This window comes from Fringilla coelebs, assembly GCF_963513975.1.
Source record: "Fringilla coelebs genome assembly, chromosome: 16".
Lineage (NCBI taxonomy): Eukaryota > Metazoa > Chordata > Aves > Passeriformes > Fringillidae > Fringilla > Fringilla coelebs.
The window spans coordinates 8,345,202-8,365,214 of NC_140042.1; the positions used below are offsets into that span (position 1 = coordinate 8,345,202).

General features: G+C 46.4%; 1 protein-coding gene across 1 annotated transcript in view; it reads right to left on the reverse strand.

The window, feature by feature from the left end:
• Window positions 1-20,013, reverse strand: part of XYLT1 (xylosyltransferase 1) — a gene marked incomplete at both ends in the record, with an annotated part of 321,569 nt that overhangs the window by 163,013 nt on the left and 138,543 nt on the right. The window contains 2 exons of the mRNA XM_084216617.1: window positions 7,416-7,592; window positions 9,666-9,882. Coding sequence (XP_084072743.1) covers window positions 7,416-7,592; window positions 9,666-9,882 — 394 coding nt within the window. The remainder of the gene's footprint in view (window positions 1-7,415; window positions 7,593-9,665; window positions 9,883-20,013) is intronic.

The following is a 20,013-nucleotide window of genomic DNA, read 5'->3' on the forward strand; positions in this document are numbered from 1 at the left end:
GAAACCCGGCTAGAGGTAGGGCTGGTTCCAAGGAAGTAGCTGTGGAGGCAGGCACCTTGTGGCACTTTTGTGTCCTCCTTGGCATGCCCTCCGCAGCTGCAGTGTGCCGGGAGCTCTGGGCTTTGTGGTTTAGAAAACCCTAACCCTAGGCGTAACCCTAACCCTAACCCTAGGCAGCAAAGCCAGCTAGGGCTAGGGCTGGTTCCAAGGAAGTAGCTGTGGAGGCAGGCACCTTGTGGCACTTTTGTGTCCTCCTTGGCATGCCCTCCGCAGCTGCAGTGTGCCTGGAGCTGTGGGCTTTGTGGTTTAGAAAACCCTAACCCTAGGCGTAACCCTAACCCTAACCCAAGGCCTAACCCTAACCCTAACCCTAGGCAGCAAAGCCAGCTAGGGCTAGGGCTGGTTCCAAGGAAGTAGCTGTGGAGGCAGGCACCTTGTGGCACTTTTGTGTCCTCCTTGGCATGCCCTCTGCAGCTGCAGTGTGCCTGGAGCTCTGGGCTTTGTGGTTTAGAAAACCCTAACCCTAGGCGTAACCCTAACCCTAACCCTAGGCCTAACCCTAACCCTAACCCTAGGCAGCAAAGCCAGCTAGGGCTAGGGCTGGTTCCAAGGAAGTAGCTGTGGAGGCAGGCACCTTGTGGCACTTTTGTGTCCTCCTTGGCATGCCCTCCGCAGCTGCAGTGTGCCTGGAGCTCTGGGCTTTGTGGTTTAGAAACCCAAACCCTAGGCATAACCCTAACCCTAGGCCTAACCCTAACCCTAACCCTAGGCAGCAAAGCCAGCTAGGGCTAGGGCTGCTTCCAAGGAAGTAGCTGTGGAAGCAGGCACCTTGTGGCACTTTTGTGTCCTCCTTGGCATGCCCTCCGCAGCTGCAGTGTGCCTGGAGCTCTGGGCTTTGTGGTTTAGAAAACCCTAACCCTAGGCGTAACCCTAACCCTAACCCTAGGCAGCAAAGCCAGCTAGGGCTAGGGCTGGTTCCAAGGAAGTAGCTGTGGAGGCAGGCACCTTGTGGCACTTTTGTGTCCTCCTTGGCATGCCCTCCGCAGCTGCAGTGTGCCTGGAGCTCTGGGCTTTGTGGTTTAGAAAACCCTAACCCTAGGCGTAACCCTAACCCTAACCATAGGCAGCAAAGCCAGCTAGGGCTAGGGCTGGTTCCAAGGAAGTAGCTGTGGAGGCAGGCACCTTGTGGCACTTTTGTGTCCTCCTTGGCATGCCCTCCGCAGCTGCAGTGTGCCTGGAGCTCTGGGCTTTGTGGTTTAGAAAACCCTAACCCTAGGCGTAACCCTAACCCTAACCCTAGGCCTAACCCTAACCCTAACCCTAGGCAGCAAAGCCAGCTAGGGCTAGGGCTGGTTCCAAGGAAGTAGCTGTGGAGGCAGGCACCTTGTGGCACTTTTGTGTCCTCCTTGGCATGCCCTCCGCAGCTGCAGTGTGCCTGGAGCTCTGGGCTTTGTGGTTTAGAAACCCAAACCCTAGGCATAACCCTAACCCTAGGCCTAACCCTAACCCTAACCCTAGGCAGCAAAGCCAGCTAGGGCTAGGGCTGCTTCCAAGGAAGTAGCTGTGGAAGCAGGCACCTTGTGGCACTTTTGTGTCCTCCTTGGCATGCCCTCCGCAGCTGCAGTGTGCCTGGAGCTCTGGGCTTTGTGGTTTAGAAAACCCTAACCCTAGGCGTAACCCTAACCCTAACCCTAGGCAGCAAAGCCAGCTAGGGCTAGGGCTGGTTCCAAGGAAGTAGCTGTGGAGGCAGGCACCTTGTGGCACTTTTGTGTCCTCCTTGGCATGCCCTCCGCAGCTGCAGTGTGCCTGGAGCTCTGGGCTTTGTGGTTTAGAAAACCCTAACCCTAGGCGTAACCCTAACCCTAACCCTAGACAGCAAAGCCAGCTAGGGCTAGGGCTGGTTCCAAGGAAGTAGCTGTGGAGGCAGGCACCTTGTGGCACTTTTGTGTCCTCCTTGGCATGCCCTCCGCAGCTGCAGTGTGCCTGGAGCTCTGGGCTTTGTGGTTTAGAAAACCCTAACCCTAGGCGTAACCCTAACCCTAACCCAAGGCCTAACCCTAACCCTAGGCAGTAAAGCCAGCTAGGGCTAGGGCTGGTTCCAAGGAAGTAGCTGTGGAGGCAGGCACCTTGTGGCACTTTTGTGTCCTCCTTGGCATGCCCTCCGCAGCTGCAGTGTGCCTGGAGCTCTGGGCTTTGTGGTTTAGAAAACCCTAACCCTAGGCCTAACCCTAACCCTAACCCTAGGCAGCAAAGCCAGCTAGGGCTAGGGCTGGTTCCAAGGAAGTAGCTGTGGAGGCAGGCACCTTGTGGCACTTTTGTGTCCTCCTTGGCATGCCCTCCGCAGCTGCAGTGTGCCTGGAGCTCTGGGCTTTGTGGTTTAGAAAACCCTAACCCTAGGCCTAACCCTAACCCTAACCCTAGGCAGCAAAGCCAGCTAGGGCTAGGGCTGGTTCCAAGGAAGTAGCTGTGGAGGCAGGCACCTTGTGGCACTTTTGTGTCCTCCTTGGCATGCCCTCCGCAGCTGCAGTGTGCCTGGAGCTCTGGGCTTTGTGGTTTAGAAAACCCTAACCCTAGGCGTAACCCTAACCCTAACCCTAGGCCTAACCCTAACCCTAACCCTAGGCAGCAAAGCCAGCTAGGGCTAGGGCTGGTTCCAAGGAAGTAGCTGTGGAGGCAGGCACCTTGTGGCACTTTTGTGTCCTCCTTGGCATGCCCTCCGCAGCTGCAGTGTGCCTGGAGCTCTGGGCTTTGTGGTTTAGAAACCCAAACCCTAGGCATAACCCTAACCCTAGGCCTAACCCTAACCCTAACCCTAGGCAGCAAAGCCAGCTAGGGCTAGGGCTGGTTCCAAGGAAGTAGCTGTGGAGGCAGGCACCTTGTGGCACTTTTGTGTCCTCCTTGGCATGCCCTCCGCAGCTGCAGTGTGCCTGGAGCTCTGGGCTTTGTGGTTTAGAAAACCCTAACCCTAGGCGTAACCCTAACCCTAACCCTAGGCAGCAAAGCCAGCTAGGGCTAGGGCTGGTTCCAAGGAAGTAGCTGTGGAGGCAGGCACCTTGTGGCACTTTTGTGTCCTCCTTGGCATGCCCTCCGCAGCTGCAGTGTGCCTGGAGCTCTGGGCTTTGTGGTTTAGAAAACTCTAACCCTAGGCGTAACCCTAACCCTAACCCTAGGCAGCAAAGCCAGCTAGGGCTAGGGCTGGTTCCAAGGAAGTAGCTGTGGAGGCAGGCACCTTGTGGCACTTTTGTGTCCTCCTTGGCATGCCCTCCGCAGCTGCAGTGTGCCTGGAGCTCTGGGCTTTGTGGTTTAGAAAACCCTAACCCTAGGCGTAACCCTAACCCTAACCCAAGGCCTAACCCTAACCCTAGGCAGTAAAGCCAGCTAGGGCTAGGGCTGGTTCCAAGGAAGTAGCTGTGGAGGCAGGCATCTTGTGGCACTTTTGTGTCCTCCTTGGCATGCCCTCCGCAGCTGCAGTGTGCCTGGAGCTCTGGGCTTTGTGGTTTAGAAAACCCTAACCCTAGGCGTAACCCTAACCCTAAGCCTAGGCGTAACCCTAACCCTAACCCTAGGCAGCAAAGCCAGCGAGGGCTAGGGCTGGTTCCAAGGAAGTAGCTGTGGAGGCAGGCACCTTGTGGCACTTTTGTGTCCTCCTTGGCATGCCCTCCGCAGCTGCAGTGTGCCTCGAGCTCTGGGTTTTGTGGTTTAGAAACCAAACCCTAGGCGTAACCCTAACCCTAGGCGTAACCCTAACCCTAACCCTAGGCAGCAAACCTGGCTGGGGCTAGGGCTGGTTCCAAGGAAGTAGCTGTGGAAGAAGGCACCTTGTGGCACTTTTGTGTCCTCCTTGGCATGCCCTCCGCAGCTGCAGTGTGCCTGGAGCTCTGGGCTTTGTGGTTTAGAAAACCCTAACCCTAGGCGTAACCCTAACCCTAACCCTAGGCAGCAAAGCCAGCTAGGGCTAGGGCTGGTTCCAAGGAAGTAGCTGTGGAGGCAGGCACCTTGTGGCACTTTTGTGTCCTCCTTGGCATGCCCTCCACAGCTGCAGTGTGCCTGGAGCTCTGGGCTTTGTGGTTTAGAAAACCCTAACCCTAGGCGTAACCCTAACCCTAGGTAGAAAACACGGCTAGGGCTAAGGTTGGTTCCAAGGAAGTAGCTGTGGAGGCAGGCACCTTGTGGCACTTTTGTGTCCTCCTTGGCATGCCCTCCGCAGCTGCAGTGTGCCTGGAGCTCTGTGCTTTGTGGTTTGAAAACCCTAACCCTAGGCGTAACCCTAACCGTAACCCTAGGCCTAACCCTAACCCTAGGCAGCAAAGCCAGCTAGGGCTAGGGCTGGTTCCAAGGAAGTAGCTGTGCAGGCAGGCACCTTGTGGCACTTTTGTGTCCTCCTTGGCATGCCCTCCGCAGCTGCAGTGTGCCTGGAGCTCTGGACTTTGTGGTTTAGAAAACCCTAACCCTAGGCGTAACCCTAACCCTAGGCCTAACCCTAACCCTAACCCTAGGCAGCAAAGCCAGCTAGGGCTAGGGCTGGTTCCAAGGAAGTAGCTGTGGAGGCAGGCACCTTGTGGCACTTTTGTGTCCTCCTTGGCATGCCCTCCGCAGCTGCAGTGTGCCTGGAGCTCTGGGCTTTGTGGTTTAGAAAACCCTAACCCTAGGCGTAACCCTAACCCTAACCCTAGGCAGCAAAGCCAGCTAGGGCTAGGGCTGGTTCCAAGGAAGTAGCTGTGGAGGCAGGCACCTTGTGGCACTTTTGTGTCCTCCTTGGCATGCCCTCCGCAGCTGCAGTGTGCCTGGAGCTCTGGGCTTTGTGGTTTAGAAAACCCTAACCCTAGGCGTAACCCTAACCCTAACCCTAGGCGTAACCCTAACCCTAACCCTAGGCAGCAAAGCCAGCGAGGGCTAGGGCTGGTTCCAAGGAAGTAGCTGTGGAGGCAGGCACCTTGTGGCACTTTTGTGTCCTCCTTGGCATGCCCTCCGCAGCTGCAGTGTGCCTGGAGCTCTGGGTTTTGTGGTTTAGAAACCAAACCCTAGGCGTAACCCTAACCCTAGGCGTAACCCTAACCCTAACCCTAGGCAGCAAACCTGGCTGGGGCTAGGGCTGGTTCCAAGGAAGTAGCTGTGGAAGAAGGCACCTTGTGGCACTTTTGTGTCCTCCTTGGCATGCCCTCCGCAGCTGCAGTGTGCCTGGAGCTCTGGGCTTTGTGGTTTAGAAAACCCTAACCCTAGGCGTAACCCTAACCCTAACCCTAGGCAGGAAACCCGGCTAGAGGTAGGGCTGGTTCCAAGGAAGTAGCTGTGGAGGCAGGCACCTTGTGGCACTTTTGTGTCCTCCTTGGCATGCCCTCCGCAGCTGCAGTGTGCCTGGAGCTCTGGGCTTTGTGGTTTAGAAAACCCTAACCCTAGGCGTAACCCTAACCCTAACCCTAGGCAGCAAAGCCAGCTAGGGCTAGGGCTGGTTCCAAGGAAGTAGCTGTGGAGGCAGGCACCTTGTGGCACTTTTGTGTCCTCCTTGGCATGCCCTCCGCAGCTGCAGTGTGCCTGGAGCTCTGGGCTTTGTGGTTTAGAAAACCCTAACCCTAGGCGTAACCCTAAGCCTAACCCAAGGCCTAACCCTAACCCTAACCCTAGGCAGCAAAGCCAGCTAGGGCTAGGGCTGGTTCCAAGGAAGTAGCTGTGGAGGCAGGCACCTTGTGGCACTTTTGTGTCCTCCTTGGCATGCCCTCCGCAGCTGCAGTGTGCCTGGAGCTCTGGGCTTTGTGGTTTAGAAAACCCTAACCCTAGGCGTAACCCTAACCCTAACCCTAGGCAGCAAAGCCAGCTAGGGCTAGGGCTGGTTCCAAGGAAGTAGCTGTGGAGGCAGGCACCTTGTGGCACTTTTGTGTCCTCCTTGGCATGCCCTCCACAGCTGCAGTGTGCCTGGAGCTCTGGGCTTTGTGGTTTAGAAAACCCTAACCCTAGGCGTAACCCTAACCCTAACCCTAGGCCTAACCCTAACCCTAGGCAGCAAAGCCAGCTAGGGTTAGGGCTGGTTCCAAGGAAGTAGCTGTGGAGGCAGGCACCTTGTGGCACTTTTGTGTCCTCCTTGGCATGCCCTCCGCAGCTGCAGTGTGCCTGGAGCTCTGGGCTTTGTGGTTTAGAAAACCCTAACCCTAGGCAGTAAAAGTAGGCTTCTGCATTTTTTGGTGTTTTTGACCTCCGCTCACTTGCCTCTGACGGAACATGAAGTCCCAGCCTTCTGGTGTTGTGTGCTCATGTGACGGGCGCTCTTACCAGAACCTTTCAGAAGCTGCCTTTTCATCTCTTCTAATTTTGAACTTTCCTTTCCACCTCAGTTTACCTGATCGTTTTCTCAAATATCATTGTTCGGTTACAGTCTAGAGCTGCTCAGGCTCTTTAGTCTGATAGGAAGCTTTAAAGGTTTGCTATTTGTTCTGTGCTTGGAGATTTCCGAACAAATGTTGTGGACAGCAGAGCCTCCTTTAGATAACATCTCATTTGCTCTTTTTGTGAGTGCCTGTGTCACTGACTTCAAGCATGCCTGGTAGACAGCACATTGCAGTAAAGAAAAGATCTCTGTTTCAGAGCAGTCATCATTTCTGTTCTGTAGGGTAACACATTCCCCATCCCACACAAAGCCTGAACAAACATGCTTTATGCAGGGAACCCTGAGGAACTGGAGGGAAGGAATTGCAAATCTGGTGACCTTGAAACAAGTGGCTGTTCATTCTCAACAGAAGATGCACAGGCCGGATACAGCCTCGAGACTGAGTGCACCCCAGAGCACAGGACTCGCTCTCATGTCTGTCTGAGGAAACTATCACAAAGGAACTGATTAAAGCTTTCAAGACAGTCCTGCCAAACCTGGGTGATCAAAACCTCATGACTAAGGCTCCCAAAATCACGAGATAAACTTTAACGTGATCATGCTGATGAACATAATAACGGATGGATTTGCCCAAGTCTCTAGCATGCACACTGATCAACTTCCAAGCTTTTTTTAAAGATGATAAACACTGCTTAAAGCTGAAAGCCAGGAGTGTTGTGAAATGATGAAAGCACCTGAGCTGGAACATTAGAAAAAACCTTTTGCAATGAACTCACAAGAGTTGGCAAGTAATAGTGGTACAGTCAGAGATGTGTCAAGCTTCCTTCCTTTCTAGCACAGTCAATTACCAATGCCAAGGAATCCAAAGAGTTCCTTCGTGATCTTACCAGGCAGTGGTATATCTCCAGGGCCAAAACATAGGAGAACTTATCTTTCATTCTCCTGAAATTAAGATCAGAGCTTCCTCACATCTCTTTCTCTACCTGCCTGATGGAGCCAAAGCTTCCCTTCCCTCTCCCTGCTGCAGCCATGCATTCAGCCAGCTCTCCACATGCAGTACAGGGGTAAGAGCCTCTCTGCAGGTGTGTTCACTTACCTGGAACCGGTGGAAGTCTGCTGGTTTGAAGTCATTGGGTGAGCAGCCACACCAGTCAACAATGTGCTTGTACTGGCACTTGCAGCCAAGCTTCCTGTTCCAGTTGGTGATGCGCAGGTTGTTGTCCACCATGGAGTCGCAGAAAGGGCTGTTCTCCAACACGGTGTGAAAAAAGGACTGCAGGAAACACAGAGCACATCACCATATTTAGCTCCTCAAACTTCCATTTTCTCCTTCACTTCAGCTCATGGGCCCAAACCCAATGCAGGTGACCTATTTTAGTTTGAAATGACAGGATTAACAAGCTCTGTTGTTCTGCCACATGTGATACACACTCCATTTGCCTGTATTCCACAGAGCATGGAAAAATCACAATACTCTACAGACCCAACCAAACTGTAAGAACACACAGCTGAGGTCTTGCTCCAATAACCTGGCACAGAATAATTGTACTTCTACAATGACCAGCTTCGGGCACTGGCAGCCCAAAGGACTCCAGGAAAGGCACCAGTACCAGCAATAATTTTATTTTTATTTCAGCTGTATGAGCAATTCTAAGAAATGCCCATTATTTCCCTTCTGTAAGTTGCTCCCTGGTCTAACAGATTTAGGGCTATTTTTCTGAACAATGTACTAATGGCATATTTCAAGTTGTTTCCCAAAACAATTGTCAAAACTGCACTATCACCCGGGTTACTCTGATAAAAATACAGTCTCAGACAGCTCTTATGTGGGTGTCTATCTCCAGCACTCTGAAATGCATTGCTTGTTGAGTGGCTTGTTCTGAAACATGCAGTTCACCCTAGGCACCAAAAGGACATTCTGCCTCCTGCATTTACGTCTGAAATCGAAAGTCTTTATTTGCTGACTCATGGCAGCATGGAATTCCTATTGGGCAATCCTAATTATATCATCATAATAACAGCTATTACATAAACCATGTGTAATGGGGACTGATATAGCAGGTTAACAGGTCAGTGAAGGCAAGGCCATTTTACAAAACCAGCTATGTATCTTGCAAAGAAAACCTTGTACAAAAAGAGCTATGAAATACCATCAATTTTAGCCCTGCAAGAGACTGTTTTTGGAGCAGTGACTTCTCTTTCAAATCAGCAATAGTAAGACCTATAAATAACCAGCATAACATTAGCATGGCTGGCCCCCAAATAATCCCCCTACCCTTTTTAATGTTAAATGACAGCCCAGTGAATATGGATTTTATGCTTGAACTGTTTGGTTAAACCCATAAAGGCATCCATTCTCATTCAAGCGAGAGGGGAAAAAAAACCCTACCCAATTACCTATTGCCCTGTGTCCTTTTATAGCAATACAGGAATTTCTCTGGATAATGGATGAAAAGGTTATCAGAGTAGAGAGAAAAGGTGATTTTTAACAGAAACGAGATTAAAAGAAGATTATGCAACATGTGTGGGGAATAATAAACCTCTACCAAAAGATAACAATTGCTGTGCTCCACCAGAAGCTAATGAGCAAGATTTGCAAGATCGGTGTCATCCATCCCTCAAAATGTTGAGGAACCAAGGCAGTTATGGGTTTAGAGGCAGTCATCAGCTCTTCCTTGGGCTGGCTGACTGCTGCAGCCTGTGGAGCAGAGGCTGACAAGCCAGGAGAGCAGTGTACCTGCTGGGGCAGGTGTAGCACAGGCTGCCAGCCATGGCTCTGTGCCCTCCCTGCAAATAGTGCACATTGCTGCACGCCAGGCAAAATCCCACACTGCTGTGCACTCCCCTTCTGCATCACTTGCAGCCAGAGCGACTCCTGAGTGATCCAAATGATTTGTGACTGTGCCTTCTGGCTGAGTTTTGAACAGAACAATAAACCGTTGTTTGCAGGGTTTATATTTTTAAAGAAAAGTGCTGGATAATAGCAAGGAAAGCTACTTATGAAGACAATTCGCCATCTCTAATATCCTTCAAAAGCTTTGTGCAGGAACAATTTGCAAGCAAAGGGCAGCTGGATTTTTGGTTGTTCAGTAACAGATTAATAGGCTTAGAAGTACAAAACAAAGCCACTCTTTGCAAAAAAGTCCCACAAACAAACAAGGCAATAAACAACTGCAAAAGATGTTCTAACCCTAAAGGGCTTGCTCATTATAGAAGTAAAATTTTCATTACCCACTGTGGGATGCTCCACAGCCCAGTGACATCAGCTGAAAGCCCCTCTGATTTTGGTCAGATCTTTGGGACAAGTGGGTTTGAGCACAGAGAGGGATTCTTGGCGTTCACATACCTCGGCAGGAAGCAGCGTGTAAGAGTAAAACCTCTTCATCTTTGTCACCAGGTCATCATTGGAAAAAGTGACATATTCCACAAACTTCCTGTTCAGGAGGAACCAGTCCGAGCCCCCATCCACTGTGATTCCCTCTGGGATCTTGCGGTCCCCCAGGCGCCACATGTGCGTGTCGCACTCCAGGAAGAGCCGGTCCAGCCCCTGCTTTCTGATAAACCTGAGGGAGGGCAAGAGCAGCCATTAAATGTTGGTTTGTAGTTTGCTATCATCAGGAGATTTATAAATAAAAAGCTACTTTCACAAACAAAAAAGGATCAAAAGGTCACTTGTTTATATTTCTGTTCTACTCATAAGTAGTGTAGAGAGGTTTAATAAATGATTAATCAGTTATATGTTCTGTTATAGAGGCAAAGATCAACAGATTGCTTTTAAACATCATTTGCACCTTCTGCTGTCTTAAGGCTGTGCAGGAAACAGAGCTCTAGGGCAAGAAAGTCCATAATGTTCATTAACTCTGAACAAACCACCACAGAAGAACTGCAACATGAACAGGAACTAAACACATTCTTCTCTCTCTAAATAAATTCAGTTTTTAAAAAACAGAAAAATGTACATAAAGGTAAAATGACCAATTTTCTCCAATGCTATTATGTCATTAATTTTTCTGCAGGGATATAGCCAATAAGGAAAAAATACCATTGTATTGGTCTTTGCTGTAGAATGAGCAAGTTTGCTCCATTTTGAAGTCTCTGGGGAGCAATGTTTTGTTATTGCTGAACCATGAATAAGAGGAGCAACGAAGTTATGGAAATGAATTATTTGAGACCAATATAAAACAAGAAAAGCTGGGAAATCAATCTGTGTTTGAAAATGCTTTGGACTGAATGCCCACTCATCTTTTGAGGCTGTCTAACCCAGGTTTCTGTCATTTGGGAACAATCTCCCTGAAGGAGAAGCAGGGCAGCCATGAATTAGCACTGAGGGGGGCTGAGCACCATCCACCCTGGTTGGATGTGAGCACTGGACACATCCCACGTGTTCTGAGCAGTAACAAATGCTCACTGACCACACACTAGAGCAACCCACAGCCCCCAGACCTCTCTGGGCGCAGGACCTGCAGGATAACAGCAGCTGTGGCAAGAGGGGCACAGCCTTCCCCTCCTGAACCACACACAGCTGTGCCAGGGCATTTCAGGATTAGCAAGCCAAGCTGACATTTTAGCAGTGCTCAAACACATGCTACTAAAGGTAAGGGAAATGAATAAAAGTTAAGGAACGAGCACCAGAGCTTTCTGAAGCCCTGCATCTAGAAACATGAGCACAAACTCCCTAGGCCAGCTCTCTGGTTCAAGTTCTGTTCTATACCAATCAAAGAACCGAGATGCAATTATGAAATGGTGCATATTAATTTTCAAAAGGACCGTAAATGACTTCAGGGTGTATGTCCTACTGATAGCTATGTCTCTTTTCACAGTATGAGAAGAGCTCCTCTGTTAACACAACAGTGCTGAAAATGTGTAAATGAGAGTCGAGAAATTTTTCTTTCCATGAACAAGTTTCTAATTTCATGTTCCATTATGAAGGATAATAGAAAAGTCTTGCAATTTTAATGCAGTGCTCTGGAATGTAATCTTCAAATTCAATATTTATGCAGTTATCTCCAAATCAAATATTAATGTGCCTGAAAGTTTGGTCATTTATTTATTTCTCTTCAAAACTAAATGCTCATTAGAGTTAATTATTTTAAGAAAATAACAGAACTTTATCGACTATATTTAAATAGGAACATAAAGTTCTTTTCCATGAAGTAATTTCTTTCAACTGCTATCTCTACCAATTTATCACACAAATAGAAGGTCCTTTGATTGCAATAGAAACCCTCAAACAAAATAAACCACCTGGCTATTTCAAAAACTGCTCTGCGTAGCAACTGCCTCAGCCTGTGTGACATGGTCCAGCTCCCTGGTACTGTACAGCTTCAGCCTTTCTGCCCGAACTTGGCAGCACAGGAGCACGACCACGCTCCAGATCAGAAGGTCCCAGCAAATCCTGACTCACAGCTTCATGTTTTCCAAAGTAGTTGACAGTCTCTTTTTTTGTCTATATGTGAACAGTTCTATGGTTTTTTAGCTAATGGCTTGGAAAAGCAAATTTCAGGATATGGAGTGAAATAAGCCAATTCCTGGAAGTATAATTGTTTTCACAACAAACTTCAGCCCCCAAATATTATACAACTGGGTTACTAGAAGAGAGTAAATGTACTTTCCAATCACTTAGCCTCCAGCAAGGCAGCACAGCCCAACTAAAAAGCTGCAATGCCTTTAGAGATCTCCAAAGATTTGATCCTTTTGCTTGTGCTTCTTGAAACCCTCCTAGAAACATCACACCAGGTTTCAGATCCATAAAAGCTGAACAGAGAGCAGGTGTTTTTCAGAAGGATCACCCTTACTGAGCCTCTTACACACTGTCACAACACCTCAGTGGAATAAGGCAAATTTGCAATTATTAGCAAAGCAAATAATTTCTGTGGCCATGAAGCAATGATATGTCTGAGGGGCTGGGAAGACACAGCTCTCCACTGGGTGCTGGCTTGCTGCTCATTTATGTTCTTTGACAGCCAAGGGGACCAAGTGTATTTCAGATCTGCTGGAAGCTAAACAGGAGAGGCTGCTGGCACAGAGAGCTGAACAGCAACCAAAGTGGAAAAAGGTGGATGAGGCTCCCTTTTGTCCCCACAAGATGACTTCTTCTAGGATGACTGACGCTCCCAGCAATAGCAATTTTGGCACTCAGGCAGGCAAGAACTTACTCTAAGCATATTGAATACTGCCTGAAGGAAAGGGAGAGGGGTATTTGTATGCCACATAGGCCTTTCCAAGAAATGAAAACCTCTTGGACGCTACAAAGAGTTCATAAAGATTCTTGACTAGCCATCCAAGGATGATTGCAGCCACCTCTGAAAAGAAAGATAGGAAGATGGAGGGCAAAAGCATGACCCTACTGATTTGTTTCTAGTCTCATGCTGTATTTCATTAGTTTCTGGTTATGCTCAAGGGAATAGCAAATCAGTAAATTTTATGAAGCCAGGTCAAGCTTCATAGAGAGCAATGGAATGCTAAAAAAAGGATGGTTTTTCCCCTTGTCTTTCTCTCTTGGGTCTCACAAAACAGCTTGCAGATAACTCTCAAATTGAAAGTAGGGGGGGGGAAGCTTAGTAAGAGCATTTCCTTAATCTCAGTCAATGTGGAAAAATTTAGGTGCTTCCTGTCACCCTGAACATCAGGTAAAACTGGCATACCTCTGCCAGCTGCAAATGCACTGGCCAGAACAATGACATCCTACTGAACCAAGGTATGGTTGGCCAAATACAACAGAGATTATCATCAGCTGAAGACAACTGGCCTTTCTCCTAATCCAAAAGAAAACAACAGGAGGAAAATAACAATCACAGGAAGAGTCAACCAGGAGAAAACAGAATTAAAAAAATACTAGGATTAAGAAAAGCATACCATTTTGCCTTATTTCATAGAGCACTCACTCTTATGATTGACAAACACATCTTATGCTTCTCCTTACCAACTTTAATTCTTCCTAAAGAGCCTCCAGTTTTGAGGGCCTGGGATTACACTCAAAAGGAAGGAGAAAACACAGGATATTAAGAAGGTGTGTCAGCACCTGAGCTCGGCAATCAGACACTGACTCACATGAAAGGTGCCACTGAGACCTGAGTGTGGCTGCAGCCTCACAGGTTCCAGAAAGTTATTTTTACACTTTGCTAAAAAACCCCTACTGCCTGCAGCACGTGGTCTGTCACTGAGTGTAGATGTCAGTCCAGGCAGCTCATGACTGCAATCCAGCTCAGGGAACTCCTCTTACTTTGTACTTTATTTAAATATTTATAAATGCATTTCAGACAAGATTCTAGGACTGTATAACATAAAGCATTTGTAACTTGTGTAGCATGTACTCCTACCACATGAGTATAAAAGCAGCTCAGCTCTTATGATATGTTGTAACTGCTAATAAATATTGCCACACAGTTACTTTATCAGCAAAAATATCCCAACCAAATATCCTCCTTTTTGATAGTTTTCTCCAAAGGACAGTGCAAACCACAGCAACTTGTAGAGATCCCTGCTCCTGAATGCTCTACTTACACGGTAAGTCAGAGAGTTTGCTGTTTTCTTTTTCCTGAAGTTTATGAATGAGTAAAACTTTCTAAAGCATCAGAGGCTATCAGATGGCTAAATGCCATTTACCAGTAACTTTATCACTAAAAGGTTTTTTCTGGAAAGAATATATTTTTAAGGTGAAAAGGTTTCTTCCTAAATGTTTCCTGTTTCTGGCCTCTCGGCTAGAATACCTCCCATTGACATTTCACTGTTAACCAGGTGCACCTACCCAGGAGCTCACCATCATTATTCAGGATTTAAGAATAAGAACTATGAATAGAAGTCACAAAACTCCAGCAAAACAATTCCTCACAAGTCAAAAGCCAATGTCAATGTCCAAGCAAGAATCTGCAGAGCTAGGATTTCCACTAGCATCATGTCCATGTTTCCCTGAGTGTATGTGGACAAGCTCTGCATGCTTTGATTTTATCTGCTCCTCTTTTAATTGTCCTTAGATGAAAATTTGAGGAAGAAAGTCCATTTCAGTGCAAAAAGTCAAGTAAATATTTTTACAGATGAGAAATGCGAGAGTCACTTGCTGGCAATGTTTGCACAGCCACCCTGGAAACACTAACCACAGTCAATCAGTTGGGAAGCACAAAACAGTAATTTGCAGTTTAGGTGACCAACTAGAAAGCACTGAACAATAATTTGACAATCTTGAATGTAGCAGTTGCAAGAAGTAATTTGTGAGCAATCTCTAAGCTACCACACATCTCCATAAACCAGGCACTGAAAAATTCTTTATATTAAGCAGATTGATGAATCCCAAATTTGGGATTCTGCACTGCAGAATCATTCCCTGCCTGCTCAAGGTGGAAATCCTGGCCTCACTGAGTATGCTGAGTCCAGCTAACCCTGATTTCCCTCCATTTCCATGAGTAACTCTATTCTACCAAGGGTTAAACAATATTTACATCTGAAATAATTTACAATTGGCTATTTAAACACAATGTCTATATGGTACCAGCTATTCATCTGTTTTTCTAAGGCTAGGATGTTGCAGTGTGTTTCCTGAGACCTTCCTGTCATGCTGAAAGCCTCCAGGGCTGATCCCCCACTCCCAAAATGGAGGTGAAGCTTGAAAAAGGGAACAGTGTCAAACAGAAATAGCACCTACTTAGTCTGTCAAGATGAGGAAGATTTCTACCCAGTATGACAGGCATCGTGTGGAAAGCACAGAACAAACAATTCCTGCTGTTTCAAAAAGCCTTGAAAATAACTCTCAGCACAGACAGAAATGATGGAAGAGAAAGAATAATTGTAACTTGCTTTTCAATGTGCTTTAACTGCGACATCCTAAATGCAATTGCTATGAGGTCAAAAATGTTATGAGAGCAGAATTCTTATCTTTTGTTAATTCCCTTACTCAGGGTAAGGGAAAGACATTAAATAAACACATTACTATCTCAACAATCCCCCAAAGCTTTAATGACAACACAGAAAAAACCACCAACAATATCAGAAAGAATTTCTCTCTTGACTGAATTTGCTCTAGTAAGATTTGGCTTATTTATTGATTTGGCTTATTTCAGGAGCAAAAACCAAAGCCATAAATAAGCACACAAATTGAAACGCTTCTAGCAGTTTTGCCCACAGTGCTAAACACTCAGGAGCTACCAAGGAACACAAGGAAATCTCCCATTCAAATGTGATCAGTGTTTGTCACCTGTATCTCTGCGTGCCCACAGCAGAGCCTTGGGGCAGCTGAGCAGGGTGGGTGTGCAGGGCAGGGACGGGCACAGCCTGCACTGGGAGGTGGCAGCTGCCCCGGGAGCACAGGGATGGGCTTCAGAGCAGGACACCCAGGTGACACAGCCACCAAAAGTGAGGCAGAGCTCAGAGATGCAGTTTGTCATGTTTGCTCCTGGAGTTTCTGTGGCAGAAGCTCAACTGCAAGTGATGGGAACAAGGAGCTCCACTGGAAGGATTTTTGGCAGTCCATGTTTTTAATGTATGTTAAACACATTTATGTTCAGAGTGCAATTAAACCTGGGGCAGACTACTGCTGCCACACACACTGGGCAAAGTTTAGATCATTTACAGCGCAGCAAAAATGGTACAGCAAATTAAATATCTCTTTCAAGACACAAGTTCGCCTTGAAATATTATGTTCAATGTGTCCCTTCTCAACCAGTGGCATCTTTATGGAAGCTAAGCAGCCATGGCACTTAGGGTATTCCACACAAGATGCTGTTGAAAGCTGATGAATACACACATTTTATCTGGTCATTATTCCATCTCTATATGGACATGATTAGACTTTTCAAGCTTACAATAGGCACCTCATACGCAATATAATTTGTTTCTGCTTCTTTCATATGCAATCTTCCCAGAATACCCATTTAATGCTTTAGTCCTAGCACATCTTTGCATTCCCTTGGAAGAAATTTCTCTTGATTCTTTCTTCTTCTCTGCCTTTTCCTACACATTAACTTCCCCTGGTTTTGAAAAACTTTTCTTTCCACTTTATCGCTTTCAAAGGAGAAGTCTCTTTCTCAGAAAAAGTCTTAAAAAACCTCAACATTTCTCAATATTTCAATGTTGCAGGCCAGGGAGCAAAATGAAAAACCCTGTGAAATTCTTTAGTTGTAGGAAACTTGCAAAGTCTATTTTTTGCAGTAATGACTCTACTAGGAATTGCCTTGTTTTGTCAACAATTCCATGCATTTCCTCGTGAGCATAAAGCTCAAGAGAGACTTAAAAGACTTTCCTGCAGGTTTCTTTACCCCACTCTTCATTTACACAGTATCTTTTAAGCAATACTAAAACAGCTTTCAGAAGGTCAAAAACGAAATGGCTTCCTCCCACCATAAGGGAGGCCACAACTCAAATGATTCTATGTCTTTTTATATTAAATAAGCAAAACTGCAAATTAGAGTATGCAGAATGTATCATGAACTCACCACAGACAGACTCAATGATATTAAACCTGACATTTTACCATCTGTTTGTCTCCAATAAATGTCTTCTCTGGAAAGTTTCTTGTCTCCTCACCTCCTTTCTAGTGACTGAGGGCAAGTGGGAGTCCCTTCTATAAAGGTTTTCAAGCTACCAAATCAGGCCACTACTGACCTTTGGGTACACAAGGGCCAACAACATCTGTGCAGCTTCAAATGATGTTTCCTGTCATAACCATTTTATTAAATGCCTCAGGACCTCAGACAAGGCTGCAAATGAAGTGTGCTGCACAATGCTCTTAGATAGCAATAAGATTCCTGATTATTTTACCAGCATTTTCACCTCCTTCCTAGTTCTGTCCTTGCCCCATAAAGGATGGCTATTGCTTCAGACCTCACTTGAAGCACCTTCCTGAACCAGCAGATGATCTTGCTTGTATACTCTAAGATCAAAGAACATCCTGCTTAGTCCCACGTCAAGACATATGGCTGCTTTTGTTTCTCTTTGCACTGACAGCTTAGAGCTCTGTTTTCCAAAACTGAGCAGAAATAAAAGCCCTACAAGGAGGTGAATTGTCAAGCTGAAGCTGTAAAGGCTTTATGGCTCCCCTAATGCTTAGCATAAAGCACTAAGAACATTTGAAAGTTAGCTGTAATGCCTAAATTTTTAAAGTGCAGTCTCTTTGCCGAGAAGATGCATGTTGCTATTTCAGTCACTACACTTCTCATGCAACTGTTGTGCTGAACTACTTCCAAGCAAAAAATAGATCTTAGTCCATGTGCTCTGGAATACTCAAGTGTTCTAAAAAATTTAGCAAAAAAAGTATGAGGCTGAGGGTAATTTGTGCCAAAGGAACCACCAAATATGTTACATGAGCAGCAGTGTAAGTGCTGCTAGGACATGTGGTTAGGCTATTCCAACAGCAGTGATAATTAATCCATTCTTCCCCCCAGTGTTTGGGTAATTCATCAGTGCAATACACAACAGTGTTTACTGTGAGATCCATTTAGCTAGCTGACTACCAAACCCCCAGTGACCCCATGTACAGCACACCAACAAACAGCCTGTGCCACTGAGGAGAAAAGGCATGGCTGAAATGGGGTCAAACAGATGTGTGCCAGCAGCACAGATTTTGGGAACACGCTCCAGTCCTTTGGTGGCTAAGGTTTCTCCAGCCCCTGAGAGATGGGATGGGATTGTGATGCTCTTTGACACAGGCCATCAACACCTCTAAAATTATCTGGAACCCAGAAACAGGACAACACAACTGCAAAGAACAGCAGTAATGAGGAGGGAAAATCAGCAGAAGGAAAAAATGTGGACATATACCAAAACTTTAAGGGTCTTTTCTTTAGCTGTTTGTATTTTGCCTATGAGCTCAAGATTCCTCAAAGACCTAACAGCATCCAGCCTTCTCAGCATGTTTACACTGTTTCCCAAATGACTGCTGGGAAGAGGTTTCTATACAAACCCCCCCACTTCCTGCCTGCCATTGAAGATGTCACATTTGACTGCCTTTATGTTTTATAATCATTCAGGTGCTGCTCCTGCCAAAAAAGAAAAAAATCCTCTGTCTATTCCAAATTGCAATAGCTTATACAACTACCAGGTTATTCACTTTCTTTTAATAGTCTAAGGCACTGAAAATAGAAGGAAATGTGTTGCCCACTAAGCACTATGTAACAACTCCAGCCACTGTGTGCAATTTCATTTCATACATCCACCTCTGTCAGGAAATAATGCTTCCAGCTGAGCGAAGGAGACATTTTCATGTCCATTCTCTTTGCTGAAGCCACTAAAGGAAAATCAGAGTGATGCACTTTTTCATGACTTTGGCATAACTAAAAGAAAACTTAACTCTATAAAAGGAAGCCTGATTTCTCTCCTTATTTGGCAGTAGAACAAGCACTGATTGTGAACATGGCTTGAATACAAAGCATACACTGTAATTGAGCTGTACAAGCATTTCAGGTTTGAGATGGCACTTCTAATCTTTCTCTGTTGTATGATCCAAAGACTATGATGACTTAAAACTAAGAGTTTTCAGTTGTTTACAAGACAGACTTGAAAAGCTTATTGATTAGGTGCCATTATTCATCCACAAATTAAAATTATCAGCAAGGATTGTACATTGCTTTCAATTATGTTTAGATGCTGTGCTCCTGTACTAGTAGTTCCCATGTTTTGAGAAAAACACCTTGGACCAGCTAAATCATTATTGTGCAAGGGGCAGCAGCCAGTATAGGCCAGTGTCCTCTCCCTTATTAAGGCTTCAATTTGTTGTTTTAAACAAAAAAATCTGTTCCAGTGTGTTTTGAGATAGGATATCCAAAGGGAGTTTTCTTTTATTGCCCAATGACATGGACACTGGCCTGTGTTCTAAAAGCTGTCCTTTTTTTTTCTTTTCTTAACTTTTTGCTGCCAACCCTCAAGGCTTCTCCTTACTAAGCTCTTGGCCATGACATTCTCTTCATGGGGTATTTCTTTTCCCCTGGGCTGTGACAGGACGAAGCAAAGAGCAAAATTTAAAAAGTGGAAAAATTAGTAGGAAAAAAATCTTATCCCTTACTCTTAGAATGAGCAAATCACTGAGTTTAGCTGTGGCAATTCCCCAGGCAAAGGTCACAAGAGGTTGGGAGAATATTGTAAACAGCACCACAGCACACCTTGTGCTCCCTGGGGACACTGGCTGTAGGACATGGGGTGACAGCCCAGGTGGAGCTCACCTGCCTGAGCTGGTAGGAGGTGTTTCAGCCCAGAGGACTTCCCCACTCTGACTGCAGGGATAAACCTCACTGGTGTGAGCACAGCTTACACACCTGGGCACTCCATGAAAGTCAGGTGGGAGCTGTGTGTCAGATGGGGAGAGCAGAGGGCACACTGCCCAGTTTAGTCAAGACTGAGTCACTCAAACACTAAACATGAAATATCAGGCTAGAAATCTTCACTTCAGATATTTTTTTCTCAACAGATGGATGTAGAGCTGGAAATTCACCCACAATACAAACAGGGGATAATTACTTTTTGATCAGCTTTTGGAAACAATGGAATGAATTTTTACTCAACATCAGCATTACTCAGAGGTGTTTGCAGCTGCTGGCTTGAGTGTGTCTACAGCTGCCTGGGCTGTGCAGGAGGAGGGAAGCCACTCTAACTCCCTGATAGAAAATCTGGGGACATGCCAAGGGGTAATGTGAAAGGATCCATTCATCCAGTGGTCAGCAGCGGGAGCACTTATGGGACTCAGGGACAGGGATGGCAAATCTGCACTCATG